Below are 13,700 nucleotides of genomic sequence, written 5' to 3'. Positions count from 1 at the left end.
TGCTTCTTATGCACCAAGGATTCTGTGGAGCCATTTGTGTATTAAAGGGAGTTGTTCTTGAATGCCAAAGAGGGCAGATTTGATAAGTTGTGGAGTGAGGAAGAAACACCTTGATAGTCTGCCCAGGTGTTTATGTGACACCGTAGAGGTCTGTGCTAGAGCAGATTGACCAACCTCATGATAAGACTACGCAGATATCCTCAAGCAGAAGAGGGGTGATATTCTAAAAATGTAAATTGCAGGCTTTTGAATCGCAGAAAAAACACGCTACTTAGCAACTCGTCAAGCACTTTTGGATTTAGATAGCAAACCAGTTTGCCAGACACACTTTGACTCCGTAGCATTAGCCAAAAGAGTTGATAATGTCTGTGTTTTGCTTCGAGTGGGCCTATCTGAGGTAATGTTGCTGTAAGTGGGAGTGTTGGGTGGATAGTGAGCTGAGCCTGCTCCGGAACAAAAAGGCCCTTTTTGTTTCAGTGTGTGCAACGCAACACACTGCCAATACGGAGGAAACATTTTCTCGACAGCAACCTCGCAATTAGCCTTAGCACTCGAACGTACAGCAGTGACGAGATTCCTGGTGATGAAGGGGAACACAGAAGTGTATTTATTCATTCTTTTTTTTTTTCTTTTTAGTTTCATTTTTGCTTCAATCGTAAAACCCATAAAAATTGTAAAATAACACGGCAGCTGTTATTTCTGCCGTGTTATTTGGGTGAGTTTCCCCAAATTCACCGCTTAATGAATTTGGGAAACTAGTGTCAACAGAGACACACCGTGCTATGAAACTGACTCGCCAGATGAAAAACAGAGCCCTTTGCCAGTTCAAATACAGATACAGCTCTCAGAAAATCAGAGTTCCAGCTCGAAAGTCACACAGAGCTTGCTTTGGAGCTATGGCAAGAAAACAGTTTGGTTATGTTTTAAGGTGTGCAAGAAGCACACCGATACTCAAAGTCTTAAGCGGTAATTTGCACAGAGTGATGATTATATTTTCGACTTAAATTGTTTGATGTTTATTTCCAGTGCCGGAAATTGGCAGACATAAAACATGGGGGTGGGACAAAGTACACAGTATTTCAACATAGCACTCACTCACCTTGTTTTTGCAGGGATAACCGAGCTGCAGCACAGATACCTCACTGTGGCACGGCATGGATATGTTAATTACATCACACACTTATCTCATACACTAAATAAAGTCATAATTGTTAGTGTGTGTATTGTTTTTCTTCTATATTTTTCAGCTACAGCTTTCTAGCTAGTTTCATTTACTTTTTTTTTTGTTTTCTTTTTTTTTGTTTTGTTTTTCTTTTTGCCAAATGTAAGTTTAGTCACAGGTTGAGTTTGAGTGGAAGCATTCAGAAATCCACACCTTTTTTTTTTCTTTTTTCTTCTCCTTCTTCTTCTTTCAGCTTTATAAGTACCGTGTTTGTACCTCCAGGTCTCCAGCCAGCTGAGCCCAGATCTTCTGATCAACAGTTAAGGGTCAGTTCACCCGCCCCCTCCGTCCCTCCTACCGGAGCAGAGAGGACTTTATTTTCCCTCCCCTCAGCTCTGAAGCGAGTCAGTGTTTGTTGGGAGTTTGGTCATGTCTGGTCCGTTGGGTGTCCGGCTGCTGCTGCTGCTGTGGGGCTGCGGCTGCCTCTGGCTCGCCAACCCAACATCTGGAGCGCTGGTCATCTTCGAGGACGATGAGGCTCCGGAGGTAACTCGAAACTTTCAGGTGTAGTTGATTGGTGCCGTTATATGAATTAGTTTCAAAGTCTGCGTTATCTATTAAGCGGAATATAAAACCCTATAATATATATTTTATCTTACAAGCTGAAGTAGCGTATGAATCACCCACATTTTTTTCTCCTCTTATTTTTTGGCAACACATTTGTGTTACAGGAAATGACGGGAGCCACCAAAGTGCTTCAGGTGCTTGGCTGAAACAGTTTTTTTTTTATGTTGGTGAACATAATGTATTCATTTAATTCATTTGACCAAATCATACTTAAGCGTGCAGAATTTAATTTACATTGGTGGATATAATAATATTAAGTTTCAGTAATTTAATCAACATTGCTATGACCGAATCATACTTAGGCATGCAGAACTTAAAGTTCTTCTGGAGGGGAAATAAGTTGTAATTTATTGCACTAATTAACACAAGATTTTCAGCTGGAAGGTAATTGTTGCAATTTTGCAATGTTTAAATCTAAATTTCCTGTCTTGTTTTTCTGTTTGCTCCCTTTGTTGCAGAAACGAAGTACAAACGAGGCAATGGTAAGCTCATTATGTGTTCTGTCAACGACAGGAGACCCTTTAACTTTTCGGCGTTTATTCAAGTTGCAACCTCAAACTTCAATGTGTGCCAGGCTTGAAGTATCAAGGAATGTTCATGTGTTGGGATGACCCAGTCAAAGTCCAGACTTTCTTTCTTTCTTTACTTATTTATTTATTACATTTAGTATGAAAGAAAGTCTTCTGTAAAAGCTGTGGTCCCTTTTAAATATCTACTTTAAGCAAATGTAGATATTTATGTGAGATAAAGCAAAAACTAATGCAAATAATTGTATTTTTTGGAAAAAACCCAGTGAGCTGGTCGTCGTCATTATTCTCAGTGAGAAGTTGCAGACTCATAACAACACTCCCAGGATGTAAGAGGTGACGTAATGTCTCCTAAACACCGTTTCCTAGCTACGATATGTGTGGCATCTGCATCATGGAAACTGTATGAAATTTTGCAGCAACCTTCTGTCCAAAATAACTAAGTTAAAAGATGAGCTCATGACGAACAGAAGCGTGTCAGAAAGGTGCCGGTGTGTCGTCACTTTGTGTAAAAACGGCATCTGGATGCAGGAGTTTGGTTCAAGTTAGCAATCATTAGTCCTGCTTCCGAAAGCTGCACTTCATGTTGTACTTACCTTGTTCTTGTTCTTGTCCTGAATCCGCACAGAGGATAAAAACTGCGACTGTGTCGATTGAAATTAGCTTTTTTTGTGTGTGTGTTTACTGTGTTTGTCAACTTAAGATTATCGAAACCGTTTGCCAAGTTTTGTTTGCACACAAGAGCTCAAACTGGAACTCTTTGACATGTTAGTCAATACCAAAGTGCATTGTACAAGTATTCATTCATTTACCTGAACCTTTCCTCACTTTTTCACCATTCCGCCCAGACTTCAATGTGATTTATTGAGACTTCTCTGACAGACCAACACACAACAATAGAGAAGAGAAACAGAAAGAATATGTGATTTTTCAGTTATTTTACTCATAAAAATCTGAAACGTGTGGCGTGTCCGCGTATTCAGTCCTCTAGAGTTTGTTGAAACAATCATTTCATGACATCACAGCTTTGCAGGTATTTTTTGTTGCCATTCTTCCTTGTGAAATAGCCCAAGTTTAGTCAGACTGGATGTAAAACGTCTGCTTAAAAACGTGCTTTACAGTCTTACCTCAGATTTTCAGCCGGCTTCATGGTGGACTTGAACTAGGCCAATCTAACACAATGGATTGCACTTTGAGCGAAACCATTCCGCTATTAGATTTTATTCCGGGATGGTCCTGTACTTAGCTCCATCCATCCTCCCATCAGCAGATCCAAGAAAAGCGTCCCACATTATGATGCTTCCACCACCATGCATCACTGTGGGGTCGGTGCGTTCAAGGTCACCAGAGCATGACCCGTGCCAAATTTGTGACTTCCTGTCATCCTTGGCTTATTTAAAAGGCAATATTTTTTAACTATGCAAAAAGTGGACACTATTTTAAGAAGTGTGTGAATCCATAAGATAAAGGATTACGTTGGATTTAATTTAGAAGTATCAGTGTAAGGCATAAGGCCCGAAGACATAAGCAATCCACACTTTTCAGACTTTTTTCTTAGAAAACATGGAAAGCCATGTTACTTTCCTTCCACTTCCTAATGTTGTGCTATTTTGTGTTTTTCCCCATCGACTCCCAATGCAATCCAATGGAGTTTGTGACAAAAGAGCTCACAGACTCTCTTGCACATAGTTTCTCAGGCGAACAAACAAAAGAAAGAATTTATCATTCCAATGTCAACAATATGAATGCTTATATTTAATTTTTGGATGACTGTTCTCCCTTGCTCCTTGCCTCCCGTCCACAGGTGGAAGTGCTCAGCGTGACGGTGGACTGCACCGTGACGAACCGCTTCGCCCACACCGTCATGACCTCGGTGGCCCTGAACAAAGCCAACACGTCAAAGGAAATCTTTTTCGACGTGGAGCTCCCAAAGTCTGCCTTCATCACAAATTTCAGCATGTAAGCTAGATTTCGGTTTCTGTTTTATCTCAGACTAAGTTTTTCGGGTCTAGTTTCTAGTCTAAATATCTCAGCAACACTAACTTATGAGCAATTTCTTGGCAAGACGTAGGAGCTTGTTTTAATTCCTTAATAGTCAAGAAAAAGTTCTTGTTCCATTGAAAGATTATTTAATTTATAACATGGAGAAAATGTCTTGTTATGAATGAAATAATCTGTCAATAGTACAAGGAGACTTTTTCCATCACTATTTAGGAATTATTGACTTAAAACAAGCTCCTACGTCTTGCTGAAAAGTTACTTGTAAGTTAATTTGTCATATTTCAAATGCAGAAAGATATTTAGACTAGAAAGAAGATGAAAATTACTTGGTAAGGTTTTGTGTTTTTGCAGTGAAGCAAAGCAACACATATGTCTTGCATTGTCTTTTGTGATTGTGCTACTCAGGGAAATTGAAGGGAAGGTGTACGTTGGAAATGTGAAGGAGAAGGAGAAAGCTAAGAAACAATATGAGAAAGCCGTTTCGTCCGGACAGACGGCGGGACTGGTCAAGTGAGTCAACCGAGACACAAACCAATTTCTTGCAAAACTGACGTTCTTTAAAAGCCACCTGCTGATCTAGCTTAGGGAGCAGAAAGAGATACCCATGTGTGTGTGTTGTTTTTTTTTTTAACTGCAGGGCTTCTGGGAGGAAGATGGAGAAGTTTTCTGTGTCGGTCAACATTGCAGCTGAAAGCAACGTGACTTTCATCCTGACCTACGAGGAGCTCCTTCAGAGAAAACTCGGCCAGTATGAGATTCTGATCCGAGTCAAACCCAAAAGTCTGGTCGAGCAGTTCCAGGTGAGTCGCCAGATGATTCATTTTCATTTCCTGCTGCCTCCTTATGATTCGATGAACGTAGTCACGAGCGGCGTCTCTCTACCGGAAACAGATTTCGACCAACATCTATGAGCCTCAAGGCCTGTCTCACGTTGATGCCCACGCAACTTTCCTCTCCAACGAGCTGCTCCCCCTAGTGGAGAAAACAGTCCTGGAAAAGAAGGTGCCTCTCTCTTTCACTTGTCGTTTTGACTCTTTGAATAACTTTCGTTTTTCCTTCTTGTTTAATATTCAACACAGATCTCTCACTTGTCTTTTTTTCTCTTCAGGCTCACATCTCCTTCTCTCCAACCGTGGAGCAGCAGAGGAAGTGTCCAGGCTGCGACGGGACGCTGATAGACGGCGATTTCATCATCAAGTATGACGTGAACAGACAGGAGAGCGTCGGGGACATTCAGGTGCGCTATGAACTCAAATCACAGTTGAGTCATGTTGTTTGTTTGGCTTGCATATATTCGGCCATTTAATGCAAGTTGTGACTCTGTTTCCGTCTAGATTGTGAACGGCTACTTTGTGCACTTCTTTGCGCCCCCTGACCTGCCCAGGGTGCCTAAGAATGTGGTGTTTGTTATCGACAGGAGCGGGTCGATGAGCGGCACAAAGATGGCGCAGGTGAAAACTCTTCAGACTCTTGGTGCAGCCATTTTATTAGTCATTGTCAAACAGCTGTGTTCCTCTCATAACGACAACAGAAACATGGAGGGGGGGCAAATGACCTGATTTAAAGCTCACATACACCAGCTGTTGATACCGTGTTTCGCTCCGTTTAAAAAAGGGGCAGTGTTATATGAAGTCAAATTATTTTTAGCTTTACATTGTATTGCATCAATGTATAAACATGCCTCGAGCGCTGTTTTGATTCTTTCATGCATGTTTAAGAAATCTTTTGATTTCCCTCTTATAGCCATTCTGGGTGTGACCCCCTCGCCCCCACTCAGCTCCTTCAAGTAGCAAACACCTGGTGGAACTGCCAAGCTTTTCATATAGGAACTACTTCTCAGCGCTTCGCTGGCAAAAACATTGTCCGCAGCGCGATGGAAGAATTTTGAGATGACGTGATAAAGGTGGCCCAATTTGAAGGTGCTACAAAACCTCCGGTTTCTGTAAATTCTTGGTTTGTCTTGCATGAATGTGTCGAGATCTCGACTGAGTTGGCCACTCCAGAACCTTCACTTTGTTCTGCTGTAGCCAACGACGGGTCGACTTGGCCTTGTGTTTTGAGACGTTGTCATGTTTGAACGTCCGAAGACGTCGCAGCTTCCGGGGCTGATGAGTGAAAATCCTCCTCCAGTACTTCCCGATGACAGACTGCATTCATCCTGTGATCAATTGTGATTAAGTTCCCTGAGCCTCTGTAGCTCACACATCCCAAAACACCAGTGACCCACCTCCGTGCTTCACAGTAGGAATGGTGTTCATCGTAGGCCTTGTTGTCTCCTCTCCAAATACAGCACTTGGCTAAACAGTTCAAGTTTGGTCTCATCACTCCTTGGTGCTTTGTAAGAAGGATACTTTGTGGCATTTGCATATTAATGGCTTTCTTCTGGTGATTCAACCAGGCAGTCCATTTTTCTTCAAGCGGCTCCACAGCCACGCCGCTTTTTTTTCCAGAGTTGCTCGCTTCAGCTGAAGGCGTCTATGGGCTTTTATTTGTATCCCAAACAATCGTTCTTGCAGTTGTTGCTGAAATTGATGATTTAAACCAAACACATCACATGTGAGGACGGTTACCTTCAGTAGCAACGTTTTGAAGGTCATAAATCACAAAGGGAATGTAAACTTTTGATCAGAGTCATTTGGGTAGTTCCTGGTGTCATTATTGATTTGAAAAGACTAAACGCAGTCGCTTCACCAAACTACTGACCACATGAGAAAGAATGTTTGTGTTTTTTTTTATCATACATCTTCTCTGAAAAATGTCCAAGGAAAAAAAAAATAAAATTCTGTCAGTGTATGTAAATTTATGACCACGACTGTGATCATGAAAGCTGCTGCTTCAGTGCTGGCAGGGGTACGTTTTGATCCCAGAACTTTTGCAGACCCGAGATGCACTGGTGGCCATTTTGGAGGACCTCCATGAAGATGACCACTTCGCTCTCATCCAGTTCGACTCCGTCATTCTGTCTTGGAAGGAGTCTCTCACCAAAGCGACCAAAGAAAACGTGGCCGAAGCAAAGAACTACGCCAGGTCAATCCGAGACAATGGAGGTCAAGACAACAAAAAGTTTAATGTGTCACACTTCCTGCATTTAATTACCGAGTTAAACAATTGACAGTTTGTCTATTTTGCTTTATTTTGCCAAGCTACTGATATTAACCAGGCAGTGCTGGATGGAGTAGAAATGCTGAAGAGAGACAGACAGGCGAACCGGCTCCCTGAGAGAAGCGTCGACATGATCATCTTACTGACTGATGGAATGCCAAACTCTGGTAAGTGTTTCCATACAGCGGCTTCCAAAAGTGTTCACGCCTCTTAAACCTTTTTCACAAATTTGCATCGTATAACCTGATTTGGCTTGAAATTTTAAGAGACAGACTGAGATTTTAAGCATAAAATAGAAGGAAATAATATACAGTTCTGTATGTATCTTTACAAATAAATGCAAACACATATTGATTTCACACAGAGTCGAGGAGAGCATGACTCTTTGTGCCTTTGTATGAACTGAGCATGATTCTCTAGAGGTGGGTAATTTTTTCCAGGGGCACCCGGGCCCCTCTCAGCCCCCTCTTTTGGTCGCCTCTGTGCCAGCAGAGCTGGAAGTCTTTTTGGATACGTTTCGATAACCTTCACATATCTAGAAACTAAAACGTTCTCAATTCCTTGTAAAATATCCACAACCCAATCAGAACGGTTGTGGACCGTCAATGTGTGGCAGTTTTCAAGTCATGCCACACCTACTTTGACTGGGCCATTTCAACACACAAATGTGCTTTGTTTTAAACCATTTCATTCTAACTCTTAAGCGTCTTTGCGCTCGCCCTGCATCTCCGTTCAAATCAGTATCAATGTTGACCAACTTCACTCTACCTGCTTTGTAGCTCCTGTTTATATATTTTATCTTTCTTCTTCTAATGTTTTACATTGAATATGCATCTGTATATCTGGAGTGTTATAATGTGTGTGTGAATTAATCTAGGTTGCCTATTGTAAACCAATATATACACACAAGTCGTTGAGTATCTCTAGCACATAAAATCCCAATAAACCACAAAGAAGCTTGTGGTTGTAATATGGCTTAAAGGGCTTCGAACACTTTTACTAGGCATCATATTGTGAGATGGTACTTTGTACTTTGTATTTATCATAACACTTTTTGCGTGTGCATCCGAAGGCGTGTCTGACATCCGAAAGATCCAGGAGAACGTGCGTTCTGCCGTTGGGGGAAACATGTCTCTGTTCTGTCTCGGATTTGGAAACGACGTGGACTACAACTTCCTGGATGTGATGAGCAAAGAGAACAAAGGACTGGCTCGCAGGATCTTTGAAGCTTCGGACGCAACCCTGCAGCTCCAGGTGAAGCGTTTGAGCGTTTGAGTTCTGCGTGGCTGAAACGAATCTGACGTTTTTGGGGTGGGATGCAAAAATGGAATCAACTGAAATCTTTTCTGAAATCTTTTGCAGGATTTCTATGAAGAAGTGGCCAGCCCGCTGCTGTTAGAGGTGGACCTGGTATATCCAGACAATGCAGTCGACTATGTGACCACCTCTCACTTCCCTCAGTTGTTCAACGGCTCGGAGATTGTGGTGGCGGGTCGGTTGACGGACAATGACCTGGACAACTTCCTGGTGGAAGTCCTTGGCCAGGGTGTAAGAAATAAACGCTACAAAACAAAATGTCAAAGGGTTTCGATGGGTCTTCGTCTGTCCCATTTAGAGTAACTTTTCTTTCCTCTGTAGTTTGAAGATAACTACAAAGTGGAAGGCCAGGCCAGTGTTTTTGACTGGAACGTGATGTACCCGGATGAGACTTACATCTTTGGAGATTTCACCGAGCGTCTGTGGGCTTACCTCACCATCCAACAGCTCCTGGAGAAAAGGTCTGTTGCGACCTCTGGTATAAAAAGCGATAAGAAAGAAAATGAAGTACCGAACGCATCAATTTGAGACCTATTGGCATAAAATCTGCTCTGAATGTCAGTAGCAACCCCAACTAGTCCAGATTCACAAGGAAACTCTTCCAATTAAATTGAGCATATTACGATGGAAACCAGACATTTTCATGTGCTGGTTAAAAAGAGTTTTTTTATATACAATCCAAGTCATTTTTTCATCGAAGCTGCGTCAATTTCTAAAGCAGCAGAGTGAGGAGGATTCATTATAACTTTCTCCAAAACATTGAGATGACTAAAATGACCTTCCAACAAGGGAGGAACGCCCAGATGATGATGTCTGGCTTTTGGAAGCTTTTGATCAGTTTTTTCACAACATTTGAGTGACATGATGCCACACCACTAAGAGCTGGGGGTGTTTGAGGTGTTTCAAGTCAAAAGATATCAGGAAGAGAAGAGAATCTGGCTCGTTCTCGGCTAAAAATTCCCACAAGTGTAAACAGAAATGCAAATCCTCAGCCGGCACTCCATCAAGGAAGAAGATGGGTTCTGTGTCCCCACAGATGAACGTAGTTTGGTGCCAAATATCCAAATGAACCACACTATTCCACCTTAATAGACATAAATTACTTTCTGCACTCATCTGGGCTCATTTCTTTGTGTCTGCTACTTGAGTTGTAATGACATCCAATGCGGTTTTGGCCTTTCACGAGAAATCCACTTGCTGAGAAAAGATGTCGACATGTTTAATCCTGGTTTTCCTTGCTGGTTGTGTCTTGAGCAGTACTGATTAAATTGTATTTGTCAGCCATTGCTAAATAAAAACACAATTTTGATGGCAACAAATGTTTATTTTTTTTCTTTTTCTTATCACAGTAAGACTGGTACAGCGGATGAAAAGGCCAATGCCACAGCCAAGGCCCTGGAGATGTCTCTGCAGTACAGCTTTGTCACTCCTCTCACCTCCATGGTGGTGACCAAGCCCGAAACAGAAGACGGCACAGACAGCCCTCTCATTGCGGACAAACTGACTGAGGGTAAAAAAAAAAAAAAGAAGTTTTCCTTCCCTCCAATTCATCCGGTCAACCTTTTGGTGTAGAATTAAGCATACGTATTTGAAAGGAGCAAACATGTTAATAATAATATGCATCATTAACATCTTTAACCGGATTTTTTTTGGTACAACATGTGTTAAGTTGCCCGTTGTTTAATCTTTTTTCACAGAGCAAAGACAGCAAGCAGAAAGACTGAGACCAATGGGTGAGACGATCCTTTTCTAAAATAAAGATAAAAAAAAAAAAAACAACTACCGAGTTTCAGTGATTTATTAAATTATTATTATTTTTTTACTTGTATTTCAACGTACAGCATACTCACGAGGTGTATCGTATTCCATCCCTGCCCCAGTACATTATGCACCTTCTCCAGTGTACTTGGGTAAGTACATTTCATCCCCGAAGACATTAAAGAAGGATGAAGACGGTTATATTGCTTATGTATTATCTAATCTATAAGAAGGTTTGTCCGAATGTTGATTCGTAGCGATTTCTTAGATTTCTTGTTTGAAATATTTGTTTTCTTGCTGACAGAGAAATTTTGGTAACACTTTATTTGAAGGGGTGAGCATAAAACTGACATGACACTGTCATAAACATGACATAATACATGTTATGAACATGAAGGAGTCTGTATGAATGCTTATGACTGTTGTCATGAAATACCATTTGGTAAATAATGACACTTTTAATGCAAATTTGACTCTTTTAATTGACTTTTAATGTAGGATTTAATGCAACTTAATGCTAAGTGACACTTTAATGCAAACTTGCATTAAAAGCAGCAGAAGTTTGTTTTGATCTTGGTCTCTCCTATCGTCTGTTAGCTTTAGCTGCTAGGATAAGCTAATTCGGCTTTGTAATAATTAGAGATGTTAACGACAGAACCAAGCTTAAGAAAATCCCGAGCTCTCACTCCTTTTATCGATTTTAATTGTTCCTGCCACTGTCTGTGCTGCAGTGGATGGAGATCCCCACTTCATTATAGAGCTTCCTGGGAGAAACGACTCTCTGTGCTTCAACATCAACAACGCACCGGGAACCATTTTCAATCTGGTCCGTGATCCAGAAGCAGGTCGGCAAACCAGTTTCAAACAGCCCGCCCCTCCAAAGTTTGACCTTTCCATCCTTTCTGCACTGATTTCCATCATCTCTCCTCAGGTGTTTTTGTCAACGGTCAGATCATAGGAGACAAGAAGATTCCTCCTGATGGGAAAATTAACACCTATTTTTGGCGTTTCGGCATCGTCCACCGGACTTTGGGCGTCAGCCTGCTGGTGACCACTCAGCATATCTCAGTTTCGCAGGACGGTAAAGACGCCAAGCTGCTGTGGACGGATACAGGCTCTCTCAAAGGACCCAAGTGAGTTGAAGCAGTTTACTGTTTTCACACCAGGAACTCAGAGTACGCTGAGCTCCTTGAACTGCTGACTTTATAGCAACTTGTGCCTGGAATAGTTGCATGTTTTAAACAAAAACTATAGTTTGACTTTAGTTTGATCAGCTCCACCAAATCCTGTTTTTCGTCACCCATGTCTACCTAATCGTCTGTTTGTTTCCTCCCATGAGACTAGCATTGAAGCAGGTCCAGTTGGGTTAATGCAGGCAAAAACAGGGATGTTAATTCTTTTTCAACCTACTGTTTCTGGTGTAAAAAAAAAACAAACATGTTTTTTTGTTTCCCATCAAAAGGAAAACCGTTGTGCTAAAGGAAAACTTTAAAAGCGTTCTTCAGATTATGTTAATTGTGACCGTCTTTGTTATGTTGTGTTCCAGCGTGGATGTTGTGGTCACTAAAGATAGCAGCCTGACTGTAACGCTAAAGGACTCCGTTAAGTTTGTGATCCTGCTCCACAAAGTGTGGAAGAAGCACCCCTACCACCGGGACTACCTGGGTTTCTACACCCTGGACACCCACCTTCTGTCCCCTTCTGTTCATGGCTTGCTAGGTACGGCATGATGGATACAGCTCTGGAAAAAATTAAGAGACCACTTAAACTAATCAGTTTCTCTAATTTCATTTTTTATAGGTATTTGTTTGAGTAAAATGAACATCGTTCTTTTACTGAAATGTTTCTGAAATTTCAAGCAGAAGTTTAGTGTTTATTTGCAGAAAATGAAATAGTCAAATTAACAAAAAAAAGATTTTCTGACAAGATTAGAACCAGGGAATATCGACCAGATTTAAATTTACTTACCTTGTGGTGTTTGAAAAATAAATATGCTTGCTTTAATCCGTCTTTCAGGCCAGTTTTACCACGGGATTGAGTACGAGGTGACAGATTTACGTCCCGGGGAATCCCCAGAGAAACCAGACGCCACCATGTTTGCAAAAGGACACCAGCTGAACGTGACCAGGTAAGTGAAGAGAGCGGAGCTGGTTGTCGTAAACGTCTGAATGCGATGCCGACCTGTCCTCCTGGATCCACACAGAGGCTGGCAGAGAGACTTCAGAAGAGACGTGAAGAACGGCGAGAATGTTCCCTGCTGGTTCATCCACAACAACGGATCGGGCCTCATCGACGGAGCGGCGGCAGACTACGTTGTGTCGAGCCTTTTCACTACGGTCTGAAAACAAGCAGCGTGTACATGTGCGCTACTAAATGCGATCAAAATCAAGTTTATTAAAACAGTGAGGAAATTCGGCTTGACACTCTTACAGAAAACAGAACTGTCTTTTTTTTTTTTCCAATATTGTGGCAAATTTCCAGGATTAAGAAGAACTTTTTTAAAAACACTGCTGGGTTAAAAATGAACCCAGTTTGGGTGATTTCCCCTGTTGTGGACAATTTCAGTACTTTAAACTGAATGAATTTTAGACTTTGTTTTTTATTCTGCTGTTAAAATAATCAGATTAGTAAACCAGACAACAACAAAAAATGTTAAGATAACAGGTTCATAATGTGCATTATGGGTCAGTTTTTCTTTTTGTTAACCCCATTTTATGTCTACATGTTGCCATGTCATCATCGCCTACAAAGTCCGTTTTGTAAACGAAAACAAAGCATGTCACACCCGTGTCTTTTATCATGGCGTATCGGTTTATTTCTGGCATTCCTGATGACTTACGGAAATAATCACACAGATTCTCAGATCTCACAGATAATTTCATTGTGTTGTTTTACATTTTCTAGAGAATTTATAGAACTACACCACATTTCCATTTTGTGTGGTTTGATCCTCACATCTGGCGTTTAATGAAAGATTATGACCCTCGATTAAACCAAAATAACTGATCGCATTATGGCGAGGGCGGGATGCAAGGATGACATGTTTTTGTTTAAAATAAATCACTACACTACAATAAAACACATTCTAATTGTTTTGTTGTTATTTGGTTCATTTAGACAAGTAATGCAGATTACATGCTCCACGAAAAAAAAAAATGGTGAGAAAGATTTGCTTTATGGAGACTTATTCTAGGTTCCTAACTGAA

The 13,700-nt window shown here is 41.2% G+C and overlaps 1 protein-coding gene across 3 annotated transcripts; it reads left to right on the top strand.

The window, feature by feature from the left end:
* Positions 1–1,308: 1,308 nt before the first annotated feature.
* Positions 1,309–13,586, top strand: LOC106931352 (inter-alpha-trypsin inhibitor heavy chain H3-like). 3 transcript variants are annotated; one of them, XM_088005421.1, is made up of 22 exons: positions 1,309–1,726; positions 1,894–1,923; positions 2,248–2,271; positions 4,121–4,275; positions 4,723–4,827; positions 4,955–5,117; positions 5,209–5,319; positions 5,426–5,554; positions 5,652–5,768; positions 7,196–7,364; positions 7,461–7,586; positions 8,492–8,673; positions 8,782–8,967; positions 9,058–9,197; positions 10,086–10,246; positions 10,434–10,469; positions 10,578–10,646; positions 11,226–11,339; positions 11,426–11,627; positions 12,041–12,213; positions 12,511–12,622; positions 12,698–13,586. In XM_088005421.1, the coding sequence occupies exons 1-22, from the start codon at positions 1,592–1,594 to the stop codon at positions 12,834–12,836; spliced, it is 2,778 nt and encodes a 925-aa protein (XP_087861547.1). In that variant the 5' UTR covers positions 1,309–1,591; the 3' UTR covers positions 12,837–13,586. The 3 variants fall into 3 exon arrangements, with proteins under 3 accessions (XP_087861547.1, XP_014864920.2, XP_014864919.2); XM_015009433.2 differs by having other exon boundaries at positions 1,311–1,708; XM_015009434.2 differs by lacking the exon at positions 1,894–1,923 and having other exon boundaries at positions 1,310–1,708.
* The last annotated feature ends 114 nt before the right edge of the window (positions 13,587–13,700 follow it).

This window comes from Poecilia mexicana, unplaced genomic scaffold (genome assembly GCF_051168715.1).
Source record: "Poecilia mexicana isolate PSO_F unplaced genomic scaffold, ASM5116871v1 scaffold_5, whole genome shotgun sequence".
Lineage (NCBI taxonomy): Eukaryota > Metazoa > Chordata > Actinopteri > Cyprinodontiformes > Poeciliidae > Poecilia > Poecilia mexicana.
This window is presented reverse-complemented; position numbering and strand designations above follow the sequence as displayed.